The 26,080-nt window shown below is 41.4% G+C and overlaps 1 protein-coding gene across 1 annotated transcript; it reads right to left on the bottom strand.

Annotated features, from left to right (window-relative positions):
• Nucleotides 1-1,517: 1,517 nt before the first annotated feature.
• dnd1 (DND microRNA-mediated repression inhibitor 1) lies at nt 1,518-19,666 on the bottom strand. Its single transcript, XM_076292711.1, has 5 exons — nt 19,627-19,666; nt 19,519-19,543; nt 11,013-11,107; nt 3,649-4,119; nt 1,518-2,131 (listed from the first exon to the last, which is right to left on the bottom strand). The coding sequence occupies exons 1-5, from the start codon at nt 19,664-19,666 to the stop codon at nt 1,518-1,520; spliced, it is 1,245 nt and encodes a 414-aa protein (XP_076148826.1).
• Nucleotides 19,667-26,080: the final 6,414 nt, after the last annotated feature.

The raw sequence follows: 26,080 nt of genomic DNA, 5'->3' as shown, positions 1-26,080 counted from the left end.
GGAGTGAAGTAATTCTGTAGGTAAACACCTGAGAAGCCTAAAATCTGGAAGCCAGGCTTATGCAAAGAGTGCACTCTGCAGACTAAAACCTGACATACGGACAGCCAAGTAATCCTACTTCGTAATCTGCTGCTCCCAAAATGTTCCTCTTATTGTATGTTTATTCCTACTGACTCAGTGCTCAATCTCTCATTTGTAATGCAGGTAAGAATGTGCGCAGGAGACTAAGTTCTGGCCCACTGGTTTTCTCCCACCATCGTTTGAGTAGAAGTAGTAAAAAGTTAATGCATATGCTTTCAGATCGCTTCTGCCTGATATTTTCTTGCTTCTCAGGATAGTTTAGATCACATCTGAGAGTGAGGCTGAAGTCGATATGACTATTCAGACCGGTCACACTGCAAAAATACGGAAGCGGCCCCAATCAAAATTGAAGTCAGAAAAAAAATGAAATTGAAGTCAGATTCCATGCAACTTTGTTCCTGTGTGCCGTTCAGTCCACACAAAAAATGGGATTTGGCCTGATAATGTAAACATAGCCTATGCTTCCTCAGATACGGCAAGACTGAACATACTGCAATCTAAATATGGTTTAAGGTTTCATTAGAATGAGGGCGTCTGAAATATGATTGGTCTCTCCATTCTTGCATGGTTACCTTGTTAAACGTTTCTAGGTACAACATCAGGATTGTACAGTCTTGGGAGTTTTATCTGGCCTTGCTGTGTCCCCTTGTAAGCTAGAAGAATTCTAACCACGTTATAAATGACCAATGACTTGTACATGGGCACAGCTGCAATAAGCTATCTGAAATACAATGCTCACCTAAACACCAAATAGGCTTTATCATTCAGGAATCTTATATTGGGTTTGGCTACTTAAAGGTGTTAAAAGAGGACTTAATACTCATCAGCCACTGACATAGTAGGTGTGAGCTCCATCTTGGCTAATCAGAGGTCTGTATGATCTTTACTAGTAGGAAGTAAGAGAAGAGTTACATCTTTTGCCATGAAACAACATGGGAGTTTTCAACCCTTACTCCAAACACACTTCACTACGGCTATGAATGAAACGATAACACTGACTTTCCCGTAATGTCTGTATTGTAATGGGAACAATGAAAGCCCTGCATATGGATATGCAAATTCAGAAGAATAGCACAATTTTCCTGTAGAAATGTTTCAGACTTTTAATAGTCTTGAACATAAATGAGGTAATTACAATACATGACTTGTATTCTTTTCTTTTTTAAATCAAATTCAAAACACAGCACACTATAAACACTATTTACAAACCCACACCAAAAAAGTGAAAAACGTGTAGAAAGAAAACCACCAAGTGAAAAACAAACACAAATATAATAAAGTGCACAGTTAAAACACAATTAAAACATAGTTAAAACATTACATAAAAAATAAACAAGAGTAAAAACACCATTAAAAATAATAAAATATTAACGAACTTGATGAACAACCATACGTGATTGTGTGCGTGAGCGAGACTAGACCCCCTCCCCGGGCGGTCAGACCTGGGGAGGGTTAAGGAGGTTCTGCAGGAGCTCCATGGCGGCGACACACTGGGCCTGCCTCATCAGGCCGCCGACCCCCGCCTCGGGGTCCGGCTGGACGTGGGCCACCACGGGGAAGGCCGGCACGGCCAGCCCTGGGATGGCCACTTTCCACAGGAAGTGCTGGTAGCCCTCGGCACAAGTGTACTGCTGCAGCAGCTCGTAGTGGGGCGCCCCGAGACCCATGGACTCGCACAGCCAGCGCAGGAAGAAGACGGGGTTGCCTCCCCCCTGCGCCTCCACAGGGCTGTGCTCCTGCAAGACCCCCATGGGACCCCCCAAATCGGGCCTGACGCCCACCGTTGGGGAAAAGCCCTGGAGGAGGGGGACGGGCGGTGGGAGGAAGCTTTGGGGCGAGGGGGGCAGGCCGGGGGGGCTGTTGGGGAGGGTCATCTGGGAAGGTGGCATGGACAGGCTGGGGGGTGACATGCGCGGTGGTTTAGGGGGAGATTTGCCACCCCGCCGCAGTGGCGATGTGCCTCGCTTGTCATACCGGTCAGGACTGGTCGGCAGAGCGGTGGAGGACGTCCAGCTCACTGCCAAGGTAACGCCAAACTGCTTCTTGAAGGCTAAAATGTACAAACATACAAACAGCTTGACAAATGCTGTGGTCAGGAGTACAACTGGATAGAAAATAATGGATAAATGAATGAACAAAATCACTGACGAATTAAACACATTTGAATTAATTAGTTCATTCATTAGTGAAGTCTTTAATTACTCCATTTGACATCCTACTAGTGGAGCAACCTAACTACTCCACTAACCTAGCTACTAACCTAATTTGCCCATCACTCATCCATTATGTTAATCTGACCCATTATCAAATCTAAGCATGCTTTTACATTGTGCTCCCTGCCCGTGTTGGTGAAATTAACATTGTTGTGCTGCCACAGGAAGATTAAACAGATGCTTTGACAAAATAAAATCAAAACAGTTTATATTTTCCATACAAATAAATCGCATTCTGGTCCAGCCTCTTTGAAGTAGGCTCGACATCTTTTGACGATAAAAATAACAAACCACAAACAGCTGTTAAATGATCCAACACAATAATGTCACAAACATGCACCACAAAACCTGAAAGTACACCAAGCTCTATTATGTATGCCAATTAATCTTCGTCATAATCATAATCTGGAATAAATCCATCCCTGGGGCTATTCCCAGTATGTGGTTTAATGACAAACCTGGGTAAGTAAGCACCCAATAGAAGAGACAATAGCTTCATTCTCCTAACAAGACAAAGACACAGGGCTCTTCTTTTAGGTTTACCCATGGAGGCAAAGTAACTTACCCAGGGATGGCTTTAGATCTGGCAAAACAGCAACATGTTTGTGCCAATGTAAATGGTGGTGCACTTCAAACCCTGTTGTGTTACACATTTTCTGGGTTCTTATTGAGGAATGTTTGGAACTTTCTAAAATTGAGTTGGATCCATTGTGTGCACAACCTCTTTTATGCTGCTGCTGATAGAGTTTAAGCTCTGGCACACCTACCAAATGAGAGAAACTGTAACTCGAAGCATGTGGGCAAAATGGAAAAACATGATTGATTTAACTTCAAACTGTTCATGAGCTGCAAGTAAAATATTCCCATCTCTCAAAGCACGTGTAGCATCGCATCAAAGATCCTTGTCAACATCTACTGCATTTTTCATCCTGCAAAACACATGTATGCCTCAGCAGCGTCTATTTGCATTACCCCATTAAATTGCAAGGCCATCATTCACCCAGTAATCTGTGGCCCAGCTCTTGACTACCATCGTTTACATCAGAGGTTGTTTTGAATGCATTTCAAAACATATATTGCATTAATATTAGCCAGACGTTGATTGCCTAATACCAAATCACAATGAAGAGAGAAAAGGACCAAATTAATGCAACCATAATATTAATGCAATCATAAAAAGACACACAATCTGAAATGCCACAACAGAGAGGTGGGAGATCTGCACGCCACACACACACACACACTTAGTGGTTTCTGAAGAGCCTGGAATTCCAAGTTATTGTTGTCTGCTAGATAATGTACCCTCCTAAGCATCCTAAAATAGAGTATGTGCCTACAGTCGTGTTCGGCCTACCTTGCACCACCACCTTCTTGACCATCGAGGCGGCGTGGTGGCTGGAGTAGGTGGCCAGTGCCGTGGTCTGTCTGTCCCTCTGGGGCCCGACCAGGGCGGTCTTCAGCTTGAGCCCCACCAGGCCCTCACCCAACTCCTCCAGCACCTTCATCAGCGCCGGCCGCTCCAGGCCCCCCGGAAGGCCCTCCAGAACCAGCTGGTGCTTCTCCGTGCTGAGGCGGACCACCAGCGAGGTGCCGCAGGGCAGGGTGCAGCGGTGCAGGATGCGGATGGCGGAGCGCGCCGCACCCGACGTGGCGTACTTGGCGTAGGCGAAGCCGCGGTTCTGCCCACTGAAGTTCATCATGAGGCGAAACTCATAGAGGGGGCCGGCTGACTGGCACAGCGGGATCAGGGTGTCCTCGTAGACCTCGCGCGGGAGCTGGCACAGGAAGATCTCACACCCAGCACCAGGAGCAGGACCGGTCCAGTCTTCAAAAAGACAGACAAACAAATCACATTATTGTCCGTGCTCACAGGAATGTGGTACATTTTTAGACAACTAACTTTTTTATAGTGTGGACTAGAACGTTTTGTTCACTCTAAAACAATGACAATAACACATTACATTTCTTTATTTAGCAGACACTTTTATCCAAAGCAACTTACAACAATGAGAAATAACATTTCTGCTACCATTGCATGAGACCTTATGTAACAACTGATACTACAGCAATAAGTATTACTACTAGAGAGGATAAGGGTGCAGAAGATTAAGTACTAGTCAAAGTGTAGTTGAAAGAGATAGTGGAGGAGGAGGGAAGAAGGGAGTGTTGGGTTGTTAGACGTGTTAGGAGAGGAGGTACTCTTGGAAGAGTTGGGTCTTTAAGAGTTTTTTGTGGAAACAGATGGGCGCCCTTGCTCTGGTAGCACTTGGTTAATAATAATAATAATTTCTCTTTGCATAGGGACATGGAGGTATTCTATGAGTCGACTGAGACTGAATTAAGCACTTAATGGGTATCTTATCTTTATGGAGATCTTATTTTATTTTATTTATAGTTCGCTTTTAAAGCAAAGGACCATTCTGTTTAAGTTCTTCCAGACAATCCAGAAAAAATAGCTAAAATGTATAAGGCATCATCATCTAAACAGAATATCCAGCATGACGAAAATCAACCCTGAATTTTGTAAGATATAGAGTAGGAATCGTAAAGAAACGTAAAGAAAATCGTCTGGCCAAGAACAACGTAATGGCCCAACTCGAGGGGTGGCAACAAGCATGCATTTAAAAATCTCACTGCACGCAATTGGATAACACTACACCATGTTTACTCTGAATGATTTCGGACTTTGACGCAATTGGATAACACTACGACCAATGTGTACTGTCCTCCAACGTTGCAGCGCTGTCTTCATCAGTTTAGCTGGTTCCCCGGAATGTTGGAGTAAAAGTAACATGCATCATTGCTCCTTGCCAGAGTGTCTCACAGAGACAATTCCATTGTGCTCTCCGAGAACTCTGGATTTCCAGGGTATACAAAGACATCAACTGTGGAGGATATAACAGTCTTGTCATCACCACTTTTAGTCCAAAGAGGTGAGCACTGCAGAAGCTACAGAACAAAACGATGTTCATGTAATTGGGTTCCTGGACCTCCCAAAAATGGTGAGATGGTATGTACACAGAAAATGTCAAACATCACCAAATATTCCCTTGCTTTAACAAAAAAAAAATATATTTACTTAACATTAACTTGAACACAGAGCCTACAGTCCTATTTATAGTTTGTTCATGCACTATTTTGGAGATGCATTATAGATTAAGTAATGTATACAGCAAATATAGAAAAATAGTATTTGGGCCTTTTTTAACCGCACCTTCCTTTCAAATAGATTCATCTTGGATCAATCACATTTTGTGACACTTAACTGCTTTTCTTGAGACACAACGGAAGTAGTTTTTCTCCAAGTTAGAGGCACTGGAATTATAGTAGCTTATGTGTGTGTGTGTAGCAGAGTGTGCCCCAATGTTTCTGTGTACTGGAGACAGGAGTAAGATCACAATGCTGCCTTAACATTTATGATGATCAACCGAATCGACAATGGATGTACAATCCTAACTACAGTACCCTCCAGAATTATTGGCACCTTTGGTAAAATTGACTAAAAACAGGTATCAAACAATATGTTGGCGATTTATTGTACTCTCACAATGAAAACAATGATGAAAAATCCACCCTTGAAGGGAATTAAATGTATTCTGAGAAAAAGGAAAATCTCAAAGAAATAAATGTTTTTAACAAAAACATGTTACTAACAATTATTGGCACCCCTAGAAAATCTTATATACAAAAGCAGAAGCATTTTCTAGTCATTCTTCTATGTATGCCAAACACACCTAAAGTGTTTCTAGCTTAAAGAGCTCAATTTTCATTTTATCTGACAATAGACCACACTTCTAGACAAAGTCACTGTACCATTCAATTACTCCTGCCGTTTACATTGGTAATTAAATGACTGGACAGGCCTTTACCTGGCATGCCCTCTAAATAATCTATTAGCAATGAGTCTTGTCATCACCAAAAAAATATATATTTACTTAACATTAACTTGAACACAGAGCCTACTTTTGAAGATTTTTTTCGGGACTTGGTGACCCCAAGATGATAGCTTTTTCTGTAACAGTGGTTCTCATGGATTTTTGTGTCTATCTTATCATCCTCCATACTGTACGTGGGGGCAAGATGGTTGTCCAAGTAGGTTTGTCACATTTCCAGTTTATTAGAACCTTTTAATCATTGTTTTAACTGTAAATAATTTTCAACAAAGTGCCTAGTTTTCTAGACATGTCAACACACTTTCTTTTTATTTAAATTTAGTGTATTCTCTTGTCTTACCAATGTTGAAAAATTACTAGAGGATTTAACCGGTCACTTTATTTTCATACCTTAGTGACAAAGAAAGTCATGAACTACTTCTGAAAGTTCAGCCACTCTGATTAACTTAAAGAAGTTAAAATGAGATATACTGGAAAGAACCCCATGCCTAATGAGAATTATGGTGGAGGGGCTGTGATATTGTGGGGCTGTTTTTATTCCCAAAGGCCTTGGGAACCTAATTAAGGTGCATGGTATCATGAACCCCAAGAAAAACCTGAACATTTCAAAGGAAATCTGTCAATCTCTGCCTAAAAGTGGGTCATGATCAAAACAAATATGGTTTTCTGAACACAAAATCAAGCTTTAGCCATCTTAGTCCCCTGATCTAAACTCCATAGAAAAACAGTGGGGTCAGTCAAAGAGAAGAATGCACAAGTGCGGACTTTGGACAATCAGGGGAGATTTTGTAAAGACGAATGGTCTTTGTATTCTCCAACTTTATGGGGTGTCATACGAGAATAATACAAGCTATTTTATTGGTAAAAGGAGGCTTAAGAAGGTAAGGGCCAGCAGCGAGACTAAGCTGAATTACTGAAGCTAAGCAGCTGTGGGCCTGGTTAGTACTTGGATGAGAGACCTCCTTGGAAAACTAGGTTGCTGCTGGAAGTGGTGTTGGTGGGTGGTCAGTAGGTGGCACTCTTCCCTCTGGCCAAAAAGATTGATCCCGATGCCCCAGTGCAGTGACGGAGACATTGTACTGTAGGAGATGCCGTCCTTCGAATGAGACGTTAAACCGAGGTCCTGACTCACTGTGGTCATTAAAGATCCCATGGCACTTATAGGGGATTCCACGGTTTCCTGGCTAAATTTCCAACCTGGCTCATTCAATCTGGCCCCCTAATCATCCCCCACTGTAATTGGCTCATTCACTCCCTCACTCTCCACCTCAAGCTGGTGTGTGGTGAGCGTTCTGGTGCATAATGGCTGCCGTGCATCACACAGGTAGGTGCTACACATTGGTGGTGGTCAGTGAGGTCCCCCCTTCCATGTGAAGCACTTTGAGTGTTGAGAAAAGCGCTATAAATGTAACGTAATGTTGTTGCATGCAGGGGTGGCAATAATTGTGAGCGACGGGTTTTTGTTAAACATATTTATTTATGAGATTTTCCTTTTTCTTGAAATAAATTTGCAAGGTTGGATTTTTCCTCATTGTTTTCATTGTGAGATTACAATAAATTGCCAACAGATAATTTTTTATACCCGTTTTTAGTCAACTTTAGCAGAGGTGCCAATAATTCTGGGTACTGTACAAAACAAATATTTGACAGTGAGTAAGACACAACTTCTTAAATGCCCATATATATTTTGAAAAACGAATTACAAATGTTCAGCAACATTAACGGTTTTTAAAATAATTAAAATCATTGGAAGGCATCATGGATACTCCGTGCAAAACAAATGTAAAAATATGTTTGCCCTGTTTCATGATTTTGCTATGAAAACCCTTATTATGCACACTGTCGTGTGGTGCGATTTGAATACATTGAGCCAATCATATGGTGTGTTGTGAAGACATCGTGCCAATCATATGGTGTGTTGTGAAGACATCGTGCCAATCATATGGTGTGTTGTGAAGACATCGTGCCAATCATGTGTTGTGATCTCGCCGCTGGAGTCGTGTCGTGAAGCCTTGCGCACGCGCAGTTCGACCCAAAGACTGTGCCCGATGAGTGCCCATAAAACGTTGGTATATGGCCGCCGAGTGGAGGGACTTGCCTAAAAGGACTTTGGTATAAGTATATATACTCTTTTGATCCCGTGCGGGAAATTTGGTCTCTGCATTTATCCCAATCCGTGAATTAGTGAACACAGCACACAGTGAACACAAAGTGAGGTAAAGCACACACTAATCCCGGCTGCCTGCAACAACAGCAGCGCTCGGGGAGCAGTGAGGGGTTAGATGCCTTGCTCAAGGGCACTTCAGCCGTGCCTACTGGTCGGGGTTCTAACCGGCAACCCTCCGGTTACAAGTCCGAAGCGCTAACCAGTAGGCCACGGCTGCCCTATGTACCATATACCACCCATGTTTCAGTTTCAAAATGTTCATGACGTGACGTTCTTATCAGAATCAGATATCATTAGGAGAGGACACACAATGAATGTACAGTATGTACTAACTGTCAGTTTTATACATGTTTGTATTAATTAAGAAAATACAAATATTGATATTTCAAGAAGGGTTGTTCAATGCCATTGCCAAACTCCAGAATTTGACAGATCACGGAAAAAAAAAAAAAAAAAGTTATATTACCGTCATGTGACCTTGCAAAGCTCAACTTGTCCATAAACATTTTAGTTATGATATCTTGTTTTATTTCTCTTAGAGCTAAATTTAGTTATTGATGTGGTAGCCTACATGTACTCTGAATCTCATAAATTGCTTATTTTGAACTGGATTGGGTTGAAATATGCACTGAACATCCAAGGATCCTTATGGATAACTTGCAACATGTATCCATGTAAATAATGCTTTCCAAATGTTCCACAGTAATCAAAATAATAAATAATAAATCATTTTCACCCAAATGAAGAATCTTTCACTTTCAAATTGATATCTACATTTGCTTTTACTCTCTTTCAACAAGACATGATTCTGTGAAATAATCTAGGTCTATCACATTATATTCATTAGTTATTTGGTCCAGCATAAAATTCCACAGAGTGCCAAAGATCTTGCTTCGGCGTTGAAAAATCCAATTATATTTTGAATATTTTCCCAAAGGATTATTTGAGTTTCCTTGAAACTTTTTTAAAAAGAGAAGGGGAAAGGGTGAAAGTTAATATTCATTGCACATGATACATTTTAAATGTGGACTTTATCGTTTCTACGCTAATGAAAATAGTTTTTCCCCCCCAACTTTTTTCTACTTGTAATTGGTGCTAGTTCATAAATATTTGTACAATATTGACATCAAGGTTTTACTTTATCTATGTGTGAGCCTGTGTGAACTTACAGCTTGAAATGACTTGATTTACTGCATATTAGATTATGCCATCTTGTTCTGTGTGTCTGGACAAATCTCTACATATAATTTTGCAATTTAAACTTTTCTGAATTCATTTCTGCCCATTACATATGTGTACACAGTGTTTCTTAACTGGTGGGTCGGGACCCAAGTGGGTCAAGGAACCGTTTTGGATGGGTCGCGGCGCTTGTGTTTTATTCAAGGTACCATTTAAAATGCTACCTTGAATACCCTGAATATTTGAAGTAGGATAATGGTTTCAATTAAATTGAGGACAAAATGGGACAGAAACCCCAGTGTGTGGTGTGCAATGAATTGCTGGCACATGAGAGCATGAAACCATCAAAACTAAAATGCCTGTATTACCTGTAAAACTGGTCAAAAGTGCAGACCCCTGTAAGAAAGGTTGGCTATACTGTACCTACTGTGCACATTATTCATGTAAATACAGAACATCCCAGGAGTAGGAACACTAACTTGCCCTGTTATAACAGAAACAATCTCTGAAATTATAATGGTCTAGTGGGGACTAATAGTTTTAATTGACACTAATGGGCATCTATTGGTAAAGTGTCTGGCTATATCATACAATACCTAGAGGACAATACATAGGAAACTTAAGCAAACACATAATGGAAACTTTTACAAACTAGTAGGAATATGTTCCAAACATTGAAACTTGTTATGCTATTTGTTTTAAAAAAGTATTTTATTTATGTCATGGTTGCTATTGTTTTTATTCTCAGCAGTGTAGATACAAGAATGACGAGAATACACTTAAAGAGTAAGGTGAAAGAATGAGAATAATTCGGGAGAACAAGATTGGGAGCTGTAAGCAAGCCTCGCCCGACCCCTTGCCTAGGACATGGACCACGGTATGGATCTCTCCCATTTTACCACCATGATTAAGTTCTTAGACAATCATAATTAGTACCAGGTGCAGTAAATTATCCACAACACCCGCGCGCAGTAACAAGGCCTGGGGGTAGCCTCGGGAGGGGAGACCATGGCTGAAACAGCGATGGCTGTGGAAGCTTGGCCACTTTCGCAAGTGGTTGCCTGTCTTGGCCACTTTCGCAAACAGGTTGCCTGTCTCATCATTTTAGTGGTGTATTGGGTGGCCATTTTTTCCTGCGTCAAATGTCGCAACACATCAGTGCACCAGGCGTTTCCGATTCTACATCCACCCAGATTGCATGCTGTTGCGCTTGAAATGGCAAAGATGCTCCGAGCCTAATTAAAATTTAAACATAGCGCATGAGAAAGGAGTAGGCCTACCATGACTTGTTAACAGGCAGTCTCTTGCATGGGCAACTGTTATTCAAACTGTTTCAAACACTACTTGTAGCTTATCCCCAGATCCTGTTTTTTCAAAGTTGTGGAAACAGCAGTGAAACGAACAGCCAAAGGAGCTCTAATAATTCATCAGAAGTTTGGATTGGTGTGGTAGGCTATAGCGCGTTAAAAGTTTACTTACCCGGTGGTGGCCCGCCATATTTCCGCTGACCATTCACTTGAGTTAATGTTGTTTTGGTCTTTTGAAGCCAGTCTTCCAAGGCCTTCAATCGCTCGGGGGGTGACTGCAAATGTCAGAAAACAAACAGCCTACATTATATACACACACATGCCGTTTAGCCTACATAGTTCCACTGTATAAACACAGTCTGCTTGAGACGAAGTTTGCTCTGGATGCCAATGAACATTACATTGGCTCATACAGTTGTAGCCTTTCGATTGATCAGATTGCAGCATTCACGATGCATAGGCCTATATTGTATACTCTGCAATAATAGAATCTACAACTATTTTGTTAAGCTTGGAAACAAACTGATTGGTTGCATTGGCTGGACACTACATACAACTTTTAATATATACAGTCATCATAGTGCATAGTTGGACAAGCCTATATGTTATTAATTATTTAAATATCACTCACCCGCTGGTGTTCGCTCATCTTTACGTTCGATGCTAGTGACACTGGTATGGTATCTCCTTATCTCCTGCTCTTTCTGTGACCACACTCCCACCCTCCCTGGAAGCAGGTGATTGGATGAGCATAACTTCCAAACTATTTTAAACGGAACCACACCACAAACAAACTTAAAGGCAATGGGGAATATAAGGTGTATGTGCTTCAGGCAAATGTTGAGAGTTTATTGATGCAACATTTAGAGATAAAGTAAAAAGGTCGAGTGAAATGTCAATTAGCCTACTTTGCTGAAGTTTAGCGCCAGTTTCTACTACGTTCACGGTCTCGTCACGTGAATTACTAGGCAATACCCTAGTGGTCCTTAATCATCGCGTCTACCACCTGTTACCACCTCTTTTCTCCTTCGCTCCACAAGATGTCAGTGGTTCACCGTATAATTTGTATGGCACCCTACGGCAGTGTTGCACTTCAAAAAGTCAAAGAAGGTAGGCCACCACCGTTAACCTTGTGGCCTTTAGGTTTCAACAGGTTAGGTTTGAATAGCCAAAGCCTCGAGTAGGACCCTAGACAGTAGACCCATTGGTCTATTTTGCGAATAACACCATAATTTAACTGAATAGGCTACCACATCGAACTGAAACGTATATGATAGGCATAGCCTACCTAACCCACATAATGTTGAATAAAGATCATCTTAAACTTTTCAATTTGTTCTCTAATATGAGAGTCAGCACATGAGGTCGATTGTTGAACCCACCAAAAGCTCTTGAGCTCAATCAAATGTGCTCGGCCGTGTTGTGAATCTGTTTAAAAGTTTTTGCTTTCCTCTTTACTGTGTCATTTGCCTTTAATCGGCTAAAAACGTCTGAATGCACTATGGCGTTCGTGGTGCTGATATGAATGGAACTCGACTAAAAATGAGGATTTGTAAGCATTCTTTCGTGTTCTTTATTTGAATTATTGGCCTCTGATATGCAAGTGAACTGATTTTGTTTTGTCGTTTTGATGTGGACGACGGGGTTTTAAAATAGCCTAATAGTTTCTCGCAAGTGGCGCATATGTAATCAGGTTTCCCGCTGTTGTACAACTCCCCGTCGCACCGTGGGCATCTGCATTTCAAGGGCTCGCGGCATTTCTAATTCAGGAAAGCTTTTTCATGTGTAAGACACTTGGCTATGAACATGCAGGCTATGGGCAAGAGCGCACCGCTTCAGTCTGAGTCTCGAGCGCACACCGTTAATAAGTGGACTGGCTGTGTGGGCTGTTCCTCTGACAGGTGCGTGAGAAACAGTGAAGCCGCGACGCGCATTATCCATGAAATATCCCTAGACAATGAGGCTGAATATTATGGCCTGTTGTTTGCCTCCGAGTGCTGATTCTGTTGCAGTTCGAAATAGACCTAGGAATATGTGACGTAGGCCTAAGGGGTCCATTTCACATGAAGTAGAAGCGAAAGGGGAGGTTTTTCTGAACACGTCTCCTTTCTGTCTGTTTCTCTGACAGGAGGTTAATTGTAACACGCTGGAAGAGACCCGGGTGTCTATCAACAAAGCCGATGTGCGAGAGGTGCAAGGCTCGCCAACCAAACTGGCCACTGAATTCTAGTTATTGAAAATTGTTCGTATTTCAGTCAGAATGAAAAGGTATTTTTTATTTTTATTTTTTATTAAAGACATCTCAACCAAACTAGCAAATGAAAAACAGATACTCAAACACAATGCTTATGTCCCTATTGTTTGTGTTAATACTAGGCCCCATCTGAGATTTACACAGTTCTGTTTACCACTGGTCCCACACTGGCTTGTGCACATCGGTTAATTATTAGACAGGCTATTTAAAGAGTCCTTTACTGGACACACTGGTAATTCCCCATTTGAAAACTATAATCTGGTTTCTAAATGCAGGTGCTCTACAGCAACTGGTGGCAAGGGGAATTGCCTTGTTTTATTTCTGTAAACAACTGGGTTTGTTGGCTTGGTGGTGGCATGGATATTCTCCGACGTTCTCTTCCTGAGTAGGCCTATAATGTGTGATGAAGATATTTAAGGTGAAATATGAAAGTCCATCCTCTCTCTCGTGATGGTTCCTCATCCTGTTGCTATGTGGAGTGTGCTGCGCAGCGACAGCAGATCTGTAGCTGAGGGCACAGGAGGCCAGCTGTGCCCCCCCCCCCCCCTCCTTACCACACACACACACACACACACACACACACACACACACACATACTTTGCATCCCTCCTTACTACTTAAACACACACACACACACATACACAGCCCCAGGGACCACCACAGGGGCCAGCAATCTGTCTGCTGTCACTCCCCATATCTCTGTCCTACCCCTCACAACTGGCACACATATCTTTGGGATTTACAAACTTCTGAGTTCTCTGTCTGTCTTATCTTGCTTTCCTTCCCTCTGCCCCTTTCACCCTCCCCTCACACTGTATCTGTCTCTCTATATCCCCCTTTCACTCTCTTTCTCTGTGACTGTTTGTGCACAAGTAAATGTGTAAAGTATGCTCAATGGCCTTTGAACACATGTGCACTGAGTTTGTGTGTGTGTGTGTTTTTGTGTTGTGTGTGTTTGTTAGTTTGGTGAGACTGTGTGACTTGAGTGTTTTGCCATAAGTAAGAGTGGCATTCACTTTTGGGACCATGGTGAATCCCTGAGGTGTGTGTATCTGTTTGTGTGTGCAACTGTGCATGCATGCATGCGTGTGTGTGTGTGTTTGTGTGTGCGTGCATGCATGCGTGCGTGTGTGTGTGTGCATGCATGTGTGTGTGTGTGTGCGTGTGCGTGTGTGTGTGTGTGTGTGTCTTTGGTTGCTTGCTGGTTGCTTCTCCAGGAGGGTAGGCTATTCTTGGTTGTTTTGTTTTGTGCTTCAGCTCACTTGTGATTGCAGCACTTCATTTGCAAAGTCAGATGGAAATTACCATCTCAGGACCTCGGAGTCAGCCGTCAGACACCGGCACCTCTGAGCCAATAGAATCATCTCAACTCTATCAGTGAAGTTGTCAGTATAACACTGCCTCACAGACTTCTTTTAACCTGTAATCTAAAAGCTGTCCAGTCTAGTCACCCCTCTCCTTCGTCCAGCCAGTCTAAATTCTCCTCTGAACTCTCTTTAAGCTGGTTGCTTGCCTCTGTGCAATGCCCCCACAGTACAATCGGCCCTTTCTCAGGGCAACATCAGGTTCCTATTGTGTGATTAACCTTCGTCCAGTTCGCCTCAGCACGGCAGGATTAACAAGTTTTTAATGACAGATGTGTTATTTATTGCACTAGTCAATATTGCTTTAATGCATGTGTTGAGGCACATCGCGTGTAATGTTGTCTTTATATACACAGCTCAGATAAATGTGTATGCATGAGTAATTGTGTGTTTGTGTGTGTTTGTTTGTGTGTGTGTGTGTGTGTGTGTTGTGAATGTGCAAATGAGTTCTTGTCTTTATGCTCGGAAAGAGTGTGTCCTTCCTTATATGTACTGCTGAGGTTTGTTCTGAATAGCCCTGTTGGTGTGTGTATTGCTCAGATAACTGTTATGAAAAGAGGTGTGCACACAGACAAGATTGTGAGACTGTCTAGCTGTGTGTTTTTGTTGTGTATGTGTTGGGGTTATTTGACTGTGTTTTGCTTGCACTGCTAAGGTAGCCATGTGCAATGAACAGTTGCAATCAGGCAAACAGCGGTTGCTAATTCAAGGTGGTGATAAGACGTGTCGATGACTCGTTGTGCTGTTGTCATTACTGTGACGGGCGCGCGTCTGTGTTTGGCCAAGCCCGCTAGTCAATATTAGCACACGCGTCTTTCTCGAAGCCCCCTGTTTGCTTTCCCCCACCAGCAGCCACCCCCATTGCCTCGCGTCTCCATCATTCTCCACTTCCTTAACACGCTCTCTTTCTCTCTAACATTCTGACTCACATTGCTTGTCTTTCCTTGTCCTCACTTTCCTCGATTTTGTTTCCCTGGAGTAAGGGTGGTTAGTTGTGTGTGTGTGTGTGTGGGGGGGGGGGATTACATGGGTGTATTGAATAGTTAGGGGTGTGTATGCAACACACATGAGTGTAATTCAGAGGTATCGCTATGGTGTGAATTATTTTAATTGCCTTGTTTATGCCTTTTTTCCATTCCATCCGTTATATTGGCTAGGGCTTGAGTGTGTGCTATGTGTGTGTGTGTGTGTGTGTGTGTGTGTGTGTGTGTGTGTGTGTGTGTGTGTAAGTGTGTGTGAAAGCTAGATAAAAGCTAAATGTCTCTGTGAAATTTAGTGACAGCCTTGTGATGTATATTAAAGATATTTCTTTGTGTGTATGTATCTGTGGATTAATGTATGATCTTATGGGGGTGTAGACAAATGTGTGTGTGTGTGTGTATATGCAATGTGTTGCCAGTGCAATTCTGTCAACAAAATATTCCTCAATTACTTTCATAGCCATAGAAACTACTGACATTTACATAATGCACAAAATTACATGCAAATATCAATACTACAGAAGCAGACTGAGTTGTACAGATAAGATGAGTCACTGAATCCAGGTGCAAAATATATATTTTTTTTTTCATGATAAATTATCATTTTCATCATTACATTCTACATTGTCACAGACTGTTTGTGAGTTGTGAACAGACTCTCTTAATTGCCTGATTTTAAACATTCCATGTAACATAATATTAGATAGGTGTGTCCTGCAAATTGCTTTTCTATGTGTTTGGAAAGGTTGCTCAAATATTACCCAAATGTTGATATTCCACTTATTTCCAGACAATATAACATCAAACTCCCTGCAGCATGACAATAATTACTAAACTGAAACCTTACCTTGCCATCTTGCTGTTCCAGTGCCACTCCACAACAAAATATCATGACCTGTTAATGGTATCTGTGGAGATTCTAATGGCGTTTGAGTGGAAGCCACATCATGCAGACTTTCCAGTCAAAGGTAATTAAGGTAGGACACAAGCTTTAAAATATGTTTTGAATGCATTAGCATCAGATGAGTATGACTTTTATGCTGACAGACGGATTATGCTGATGCTTTCCTCTGTTGAATGTACTGTGCTGTATTAACTGATAGGACTCAGGTTCAGTGAAATCCCAGCATCCTGCACAGTTTTCTAGCTTCATTTCAACTTCATAGACAAGACTGATAACAGACATACGACTAACTAGCCATAGATTCTAGAACATTCCCCTCTAAAATCTTTATTACAAACACACTGGCTGAAGTTTCCCTGGCAACTATTTAATAGTTTCCTGACAACACAATGATGATAACTTAATTTAAGACTTCTCCTTGTGTGGTGTGTGTGTGTGTGTGTGTGTGTGTGCGTGTGTGTGTGCGTGTGTGTGTGCGCGTGTGCGTGTGTGTGCAGTTAGCCTCTGCTCCAGTGGCTTTGATTGTTTGTCATATAGCAGCTCAGGTGGAACTAACAGGCGTAGGATGAGGAGGGGTGCAAGAGGAAGTGGTGCTGCCTCTGATATCAGCGCACAGCACTGGACCTTTAATTGTGTGTGTTTCTGTGTGTGTGTGTAGGGGGGGGGTCTGTGTGTGAGAGGTGAGAGAGAGGGGGAAAGAGAGAGAGAGAAAGAAAGTATGAATGAGAGAGAGAGATTATGGTTTAATTTTATTGTCACATTTGAGTAATTCCAGTCACACAGAGGATTAGATGTTGACTTCCTTGACCTCAGACCGTAGATCTCTCAACCTATCCAGTGCTTTAATGTAGACTTACACAACCCACTATCTGTTTTTGGCCTAATCATCTGCTGCTGGACATAAACCGACTGACTTCAGCAATATTGCTCATTTATTTGGACCCTGTTTACTTATCCTGGTAGATGTTCAGCCCTTTCAATGTCACCTTATACCACAAACATATGTCAATATATCAAATATGTTTCCTGCTTTACCTGTAAACTCACTGTTTTCATATCTATTTCCCCATGTGATTCTGTATAGCAGTTATGTGTCCAATATAAAGGAATTATGGCCCTCCCTCACTTTCTCTCTCTCTCTCTCACTCACTCACTCTGAGCCTGCCAGTGTACCTGTGTGTGTGTGTGTGTGTGCGCGTGTGTGTGCGCGTGTGTGTGTGTGCGCGCGTGTGTGTGTGTGTGTGTGTGTGTGTGTGTGTGTGCGTGTGTGTGTGTGTGTGTGTGTATGTGTGTGTTTTTTTAATGACTATGTTCCATGGTTTTTCCTGTGAAGGAAATGCGTTATCTGAGAATCTGACGTCATACAGTCAATGGCTCTCAACATGTACAACTCCCACTCACCACTGGATCTTCCTACACCTCAACTCACTATACCCCCATAACAAGCTTTACTGCCTCACACATATTTATGTGTGTAACAGGACTTGCAGCAGATTTAATCTGTTATGGCTTTCCACCGGTCACTTTGTTATTCTGCAGAACCTGATACGTCTCCTTGGATCAATGGTGACATTTGAAGTCTCTAAAGGTCATGTTGAAAGTCTGAAGAGGAAAAATACCAAACTTGCATCACACTATTTATACAGTAAAAAACCATTACACTTTTATTGAAGTAGAGGTACACATGCAAAATACCAATACCCTTTCTTATTTCATTTCAACACATTTACAAATGCAGTCTCTCTTCTGTTGAACCAGAAATTATGTATACTTCATTGTTTAGACTTGCTTTAAAGGGATGGTTCTGAGTAATTTCACCCTAGGGTCTTTTGCACCATGACCTCAAGCCAATCCCCCCCCCCCCCCCCAAGCTTTTTTCCCTTGGTCAAGTTACCGAATGGCTTATTGCATGCGCTAATGGAACCAACGCTGTATCTGGTAAATTACCCCACTAATAATGCCCGAAATGGTACCAAACTTCTACAATAGTACAAATAGGGTCTGTACTCATAAAACGAGGCATTGGAAAGTTTGTAAGTACACCAGGAGTTTATTTAACCCTTAGAGCCTGATTGACGCAAAGTGCATCAAAAAACACACCCATTCTTCTCTGTTACATTGCTCCGGAACTATTCGTCGCAGCGAGATGAAACCTTTATTGCGTGACAGAGAAGTGGGGACTACACACTTGTCTGTACATTCATGTATGCAAATTGTAAAACTGAAATTAAATGAAATTAAATGAAATTGCATCATATTTACAGTCTATACTGCTCTGTGTTCACCTGCGCACCCATTACTCTCGTTTGAATTACTCGCGTATATCGCATATGATCCGTGATCGCATATATATGGCAAGCATGTCAAATGAAAGAAGAGACACATGTAAATTGCTCAGCCCCAAAGTCTCCCTCCACCATGGTTCTTATATTGCCAGATTCATTGCCAGGACAGTCTGGCCTACACATACATGAAAGTAATGTCCAGCTGGCAGCTTACTGTGGTGAGATACATTTCAAAATGTAAGAATTGTATAATACGCTTTTTGTCTTTTTATATTGTCTTTTTGCGTCAAAAAACACACCCATTCTTCTCTGTTACATTGCTCCGGAACTATTCGTCGCAGCAAGATGAAACCTTTGTTGCGTGAGAAGTGGGGACTACACACTTGTCTGTACATTCATGTATGCAAATTGTAAAACTGAAAGTATGAAATGAAATTAAATCAAATTGCAGCATAAAATACTGCTCTCGTTTGAATTACTCGCGTATATCGCATATGATCCGTGATCGCATATATATGGCAAGCATGTCAGATGAAAGAAGAGACACAGAGCTATCCATTGATACCAAGTACTGTATATCGATCCTGCTGGGTTATAAAAACAGACAAAGTGACAGCAAAATAATGTCATATAGAACAACCTACCGGTGCACACCCATTACTCTCGTTTGAATTACTCTCAAACCGTGATCGGATAGATATGCCATGCATGTCAGATTAAAGAGGAGACAGATAACTATCATTTGATACCATTTCTGGGTTATAAAACAGAGAAAGTGACAGCAAAATAATAACTTCATATTCATAAGTGACTTACCCCACATTTTTGTGTGTTTTTGTGGCAAAGCATGTTCATAATCCAACGCTATCATGTGTTTCTCTATGGCAAAGCATGTTCATAATCTGGTTTTGAGATCCTAGCAAATTCCTGCATGGTATCCAATTCAAGCTCACATTGCATCCCAATTTATTTGACAAATAAACACTTTTTTGCCTTTACTTTGTTCATTGCAATGCAGTAAATAGTTGTTGAGAATCATCATGAGTGCACACACAGGCTAATTCGCAAACTCGGGTCAAGTCAGGTGGTCAGATCAGTTTGTGTCACAGATATGCGCAGAAAGGTCATTTTCCATCACTAAATAAAAAATGGCATTTATTTCTGTAAGGCGCACACCACACTGTACATTGCGCACACACACTGTAAATTATTCAGCCCCAAAGTCTCCCTCCACCATGGTTCTTATATTGCCAGATTCATTGCCAGGACGGTCTGGCCTACACATACATGAAAGTAATGTCCAGCTGGCAGTAGGGCTGCACGATTATGGCCAAAATGATAATCACGATTATTTTGATCAATATTGAGATCACGATTATTTATCACGATTATTAATTAATTTTAGTGACAAAAATATTTTTTCCCTTAAACATATTGGACTTGCTATCTGGCTCACCCAAATTCTTCCCCTCACATTTACTCCCCAAAATTACTGCAAATATAGATTGACTGCGACTTCCAAACTTCCAGCTTGGTACTTTGTTAATATTTGGGGAAACGTTAACGGCAACACAGTAATTACAAAGTATTAAGAAATACTGTTAATTTGATGCTTTTTATTCATTTATAAATGGTGCACTGTCAATTTAAGACCCTTTGCCAGATCCACTCAAATAGCCTATGGCTAGTGCTGTGCCCACTCAGTTTGTAAATGGTCAGTAATGGAAACTGTTGCCATTGCGCTCTCTCTCGTGCACGCTCAAATGCGTTCCCAATTAAATGGAGTAGCATAACGTAGTTATCTGCTGCAATGGAGATACTATGTATCTCGATGTAACAAGCTGTTTTGACATTGACATTGTAAACATTCTTTAGGAAGAGTGTAAAGCAGTTTGCAGTAGCCTGAAGTTAATCACAACGTCGTCTATCGCTGGGGAAAAAATAGCTAGCTATGATAACCTAATTATATGCTTGGCAGGCCGGATTAAAGTGTGGCGGGCCCATGGGCATAGATTTAGGGTGGGACGCTCATGACTAGTCCTAACCAATATTTTAAGATGACAAAATTGTCCCCACCAATATTTTAGCGAACTCATTTGTGCTGCTGATCATTCCGACAGCCAGCACGACAGTACAAGAAAGGTCGTCGTTTGATTGGCTGAAAAACCGAGGGGGAGGGGGAAGGATTATCTGACACGCATGCTGCACACACATTGCTTTATTATGACCGCCGCGCAGCGAAGCGGCGGTCATATAGGTTTAGTCAGAATTCTTTTTTTTTTTTTTTTTTCGCATGCCCAAATTTCCGTCAATGAGTCCCGGGACACTGAAAGACCGGGGTACACGAAACCCCACATGGACAGCATGGAACCATCATTTTTCGTTTTGATCTGTAGCCCCCCCGCTGGACTGGACCCCCGAAAGGAGGGTAGGGCAGACACAGTTTTCTGTGAATATCTCGAAAACCGTAGGGTTTAGGAGGACCATTTTTTTTTGTATGTTGATCTCAAGGGGCCATGTCAACCCATTCCATAACCACTCATTTCATGTATAGCGCCACCTAGTTAAACACAAAAAAGTACAAATGAGGTGTTGTAATTGAAGGTATCTGTGACCCAACATAGTCAAAACTGCACGAAATTGGAAGTGTAGGATCATTATGACACCCTCTGTATGCACGCCAAATTTTGTGGAATTCCGTTCATGGGGGGCCACACAATAAATTAATTTATGTTACTATACACCAACTGGCCTGTAGGTGGCCAGAGACAGTTTTCTGTGAATATCTCGAGAACCGTAGGGCCTAGGAGGTCCACCTTTTTTATGTATGTTGGTCTTAAGGGGGCATGTCAACCCATCCCATTACCACTTATTTCATGTATAGCGCCACCTAGTTAAAAATTAAAAAGCAAAAAATTAGGTGTTTTCATCACAATATCTCTGGCTGACAAGGTCAAAACTGCACGAAATTAAAAGTGTAGGATCATTATGACACCCTCCGAATGCATGCCAAGTTTTGTGTACTTTCGTTCATGGGGGGCCTTACAATAAAATTATTTATGTGTACATTTAGTGACGTACACCAACAAGGATTCCCGGGACACTGAAAGACCGGGGTACACAAAACTTGGTGGGCATGTACCCCCACATGGATAGCATGGAACCGTCATTTTTCGTTTTGATCTGTAGCCCCCCCGCTGGACTGGACCCTCCGAAAGGAGGGTAGGGCAGACACAGTTCTCTGTGAATATCTTGAGAACTGTAGGGCCTAGGATGACCATTTTTTTCTGTAAGTTTGCCTCCAGGGGTCATGTTAACCCATTTCATGTGCACACATGTGCACAAACAGATACACACACACACACATACATTCACAGTAATCATACGTATGACACATAGTCACACAGTAGACATATGTACGCTTGCATGCACAGGCACATACGCAGGCACACACACAAGCACGCACACACACACACACACACACACACCCACACACACACACACACTCACACACACACACACCCACACACATAACATAAACATAACACAAACAATCAAGAATTTCTCAGAATTATGAACAGGCAAGATGGAGGTGGGGTTGTATAAAATGAATTTTACATGTGAAATCTATGAACTAATCATGTTTTGGTACTTGTTGTCTAGGAGATACCAGTGAGAATTGAGTGTGGATAATGCAATTTAGTGAGACAGTTAGAATCATATAGGCCTTTCAGCGTGATTTCTTTTTGTGGAAAAAATGTGCTGGACTGGGCGGCGGTCATATTTTGTACCGCTCTGCGGTACATCTAGTTCTTGCACTGGTAGTCAAGCAAGCGGGTGTGTCAACGACAACGGTAAGTTACCAGGGCTGTCTGTCAATACATAGGCCTACCCCATAAAATTTTTATTTTAATATTCCCTTTTCCCTTCAGCATACATACAAACCCCTTTTTGTGGTGTGTAGATCTATGCCACCCAAGAAGAAGAAAGGGGACATACGAAGCTTTTTCATAAAGCAGAGTGTAACTAAGCAAAATAACTAGCCACACAAGCTAGCAGTGGTAGTGACCAGGCTTTCAAATTATGCAGATTCTATTATGTGGAAAAATAGTATTAACTGGTGATAGCATATGTTACCCAGGATATTGTTAAAGATAAATCTAGCTTCTGTAATCTTTCAACCAAGGTCAGGAGTATTGATTAGGGGTGTGCAGCACGGTATCATAGAAGTCGCGTTATCACAATAGATGTTATTACCAAGTCACTGAATGTTAATTAGCCTAGCTTAAGTTAGAATCTTGGAAGTCACAATAAACATTGGATCTGGACATTTTTCGTTTCTATTCTGTTTATGTTATGTATTTCTGAGTGTAGCCTACACAATGCAGAGAAATAAAAGGGAGACCCAAATTCGTTTGAAGGACTGTCATTGCATTGTTATGACACATGCTGTAAAAACGTGTTGGCAATGTGAATAAGTTAACACTGTTGGTTATTCAAATATAATGAATCATTATTTGATAAATAATATCCAAATTACACTATCATATACAATATGGTAGGAGGGTTAAACTCGCTAGCCAAAGGATATGCTACCAAATGAATTAACCACTTTGTATGCAGGAAAGACAGCATCAAACCACTACAGATGGATGGCAGGTTGAGGAAACAGCATCAGGGCTTCAGGTGAGGTTCTAATTATTAGCCTATGTCAAATTGTCAATTCAGTTGGAGTCAGCAGCATTGCTGTACAATATAATGAGATGGAGTAGATTCACTTCTGTATTGTGATATTCTGTATTGCCAACAGTCTGAAATAACAAAGGAAATCGCCATTAAGGCACTGGTATCTTACAGCAAAAGAATTCCAATTACAGTTAAGCAAATACAAATATAATTTAGAGTCGCAAAAATTCATAGACATATTCAATCCTAAACTATGGTGCATTTCCATACTCAGTAACATAAATAAAATACTATATATATATATTATATTATGACTATATAATCTGGGCAAATTTAAAATTTAAGATATGCTTAGCTTCTGTTATCTGAGAAACAAAATTGACATCTAGTGGTCAAACATTTATTTACGTTTAAACAATTGTTTTCGTCTGCACATATTTCTCTCCAGTCGGAGATGCTAGTTTAACTTTAGAGTACTATAAATAATGAAAGAGGCTATTGTCTATTGACAGTCGGACTCTTGTCAGTAAAAGTTAACTTTTCAGCCGGGGGGGTTGGGGGATTGGATGTCCCCACCAAAGCTGAGACCAAACGCCCTTGGGCGGGCCGGATCTATGATAAACTAATAAATGCTCGGCGGGCCGGATTAAAGTGCGTGGCGGGCCGCAGTTTGGACACCCCTGGTTTAGTCATTCGTTGATATGTAAAACACTGACGTGTAGGCTACAATTTCATTATTGTTCACTCGTTTTGAGTAGGCTGTGTCTTGAAACGCATATGCATTGTAGGTTGCACATGTAGCTTATTAAATACATGAATATAATTCACGGATCCCGTCGTTAGCTCAACTCTTATTATAGGCTATATCGGAGGAAGCAAACAAGGACTAAAAGTTAACGTGATAAAAAGGCATGTGTGGTTTGATGTGATGTGTTTCACGGTATGAGTTGAGAGCCCTGCTTTGCTTAAGTTTTTGGTTAACTCCACTTGCCTGAAATCCGAAATATTTTCGAACAACGGATGATCCGTTTCGAGGGACAAGCTCTTGGCCTGCTGTGCCACACATTTGATTTTTGATCGTCGTTTTTTTTGTATAGTCTAACTAGCCTACTAATAGTTAACATAATGCTACTAGTCTACAGTGCATCCAAACTGAGCATTGCATCAGGCTGAGCAGTGCAGGGAACAGTTGCCATTGGTAGGCTGCATGCAGGCACATTGTTTTGTAGCGGAGTGTTCTATGGGTTGCCAGGTTGGTTCAATGGGTAGAGCACGCATTTTTATATCGCTTGATCACGCAAATTTGATCGTGGGAAGCCAAAATCGTGATCGTGATTAAAATTCGATTAATTGTGCAGCCCTAGCTGGCAGCTTACTGTGGTGAGATACATTTCAAAATGTAAGAATTGTATAAAATTAAATCAAAGATTTGGGTAGCCTAGACTGTGCTGAAAAAATATAGCATGTGTGAATGGCACTTACAATGACTAGGATAAATGCTTATAACTAAAGGTAGTGAGAATGGCCAAAAAATAGAGTAGGGCTCATAGGGCTAAATAAAAATGGCATTTATTTCCGTAAGGCACACACCACATGTTTTTCACATTTGCTCAGCCCCAGAGAATACCTCCACCATGCCAATTATAGTGCCAGATTCAGGACAGTCTGCCCTACACACACATGAAAGGCATGTCGAGCTATCGGCTTGCGGTGGTGAGACACATATAATAATTTTTATATTAGGCTTTTTGGATGATTCTTTTGTTGACTAGAGAACCCTTAGAGCAGGGGTCGGCAAGTAACTTTGGCCACAGGCCAGTTTTTTTCTTAGCAAATGGATGGCGGGCCAGAGAATAGGCTAATATTTAAACGCCACTCTGGTGGATGATCTGCACGCATTTACACAAACTAACTCATGAAAAAATGAACCCTGGATGGGCCCACTGATGGTTTACTTGAGTAGTAAAACGCTCCTGATTAGATTAATCTCTCCTTTCAATATTGTGAAAAGTAAATTTTCCATCTGGAGTATTTTGGCAATGATGGATTGTTTAACATGAAGCCTGGCTTATTTTAATTAGGATACGACTTTGGATAGTCTATCTTACATTTATTCTTAAATACTTGGTTAACCCACCTCCTGACATGACAATGTTACAATGTTTATTGTTTGCCTACAAGAAATATTAGCGTGCAGAGTTAGGAGCGAACTACAGTAGAAGTTAGCTGACCAAATGTTGACCAAATGTTTTGGTCAAAAAGTCTAAAGAAGGAAGTTTTACCGTTTTACCAAAGGAAGTTTTTTATGGAAAGAAAACTTTGCGTTCATCTTAGCCGGTTTCACAAATGCAAAGCCTGTGTGTCTGATCTGCAATGACGCTGTCACTGTTTGAATATCGATCGGATCATAGTGCGTTCTGGTGTTCTTTCTCATATTTGTTTAAGCACCCGCAGTCTGATAGTCTACACTATTTGTAAATCGCTATTGTAAAATAAAAATCGGACTACAAGAATAATCTGGCGGGCCAAATAATATTGCTGGCGGGCCAGCTTTGGCCCGTTGGCCGCCTGTTGCCGACCCATGCCTTAGAGGTTCTAAATATCACATAGTGGGCTTCCTGGTTGAGGTGGAAACCTTTAGAATTAATTGAGGAACCATAATGGACTGTTGTCATTGTCCCTGAGCAGCCTCAGAGCTCTTCCTGAGAATGTCATAGTATATCATGCCTTCTCCTTACGTTCAAATCTAGTGTATTGATCCTAGTGT

This window comes from Alosa pseudoharengus, unplaced genomic scaffold (assembly GCF_046254945.1).
Source record: "Alosa pseudoharengus isolate Yale_2024_CS ecotype anadromous, Long Island Sound unplaced genomic scaffold, YU_APseudo_1.1 YU_APseudo_1.1_scf_19, whole genome shotgun sequence".
In the NCBI taxonomy this organism is placed as follows: domain Eukaryota; kingdom Metazoa; phylum Chordata; class Actinopteri; order Clupeiformes; family Clupeidae; genus Alosa; species Alosa pseudoharengus.
Note: the sequence above shows the minus strand (reverse complement) of the source record. Positions and strands in the feature narration are given on the sequence as shown.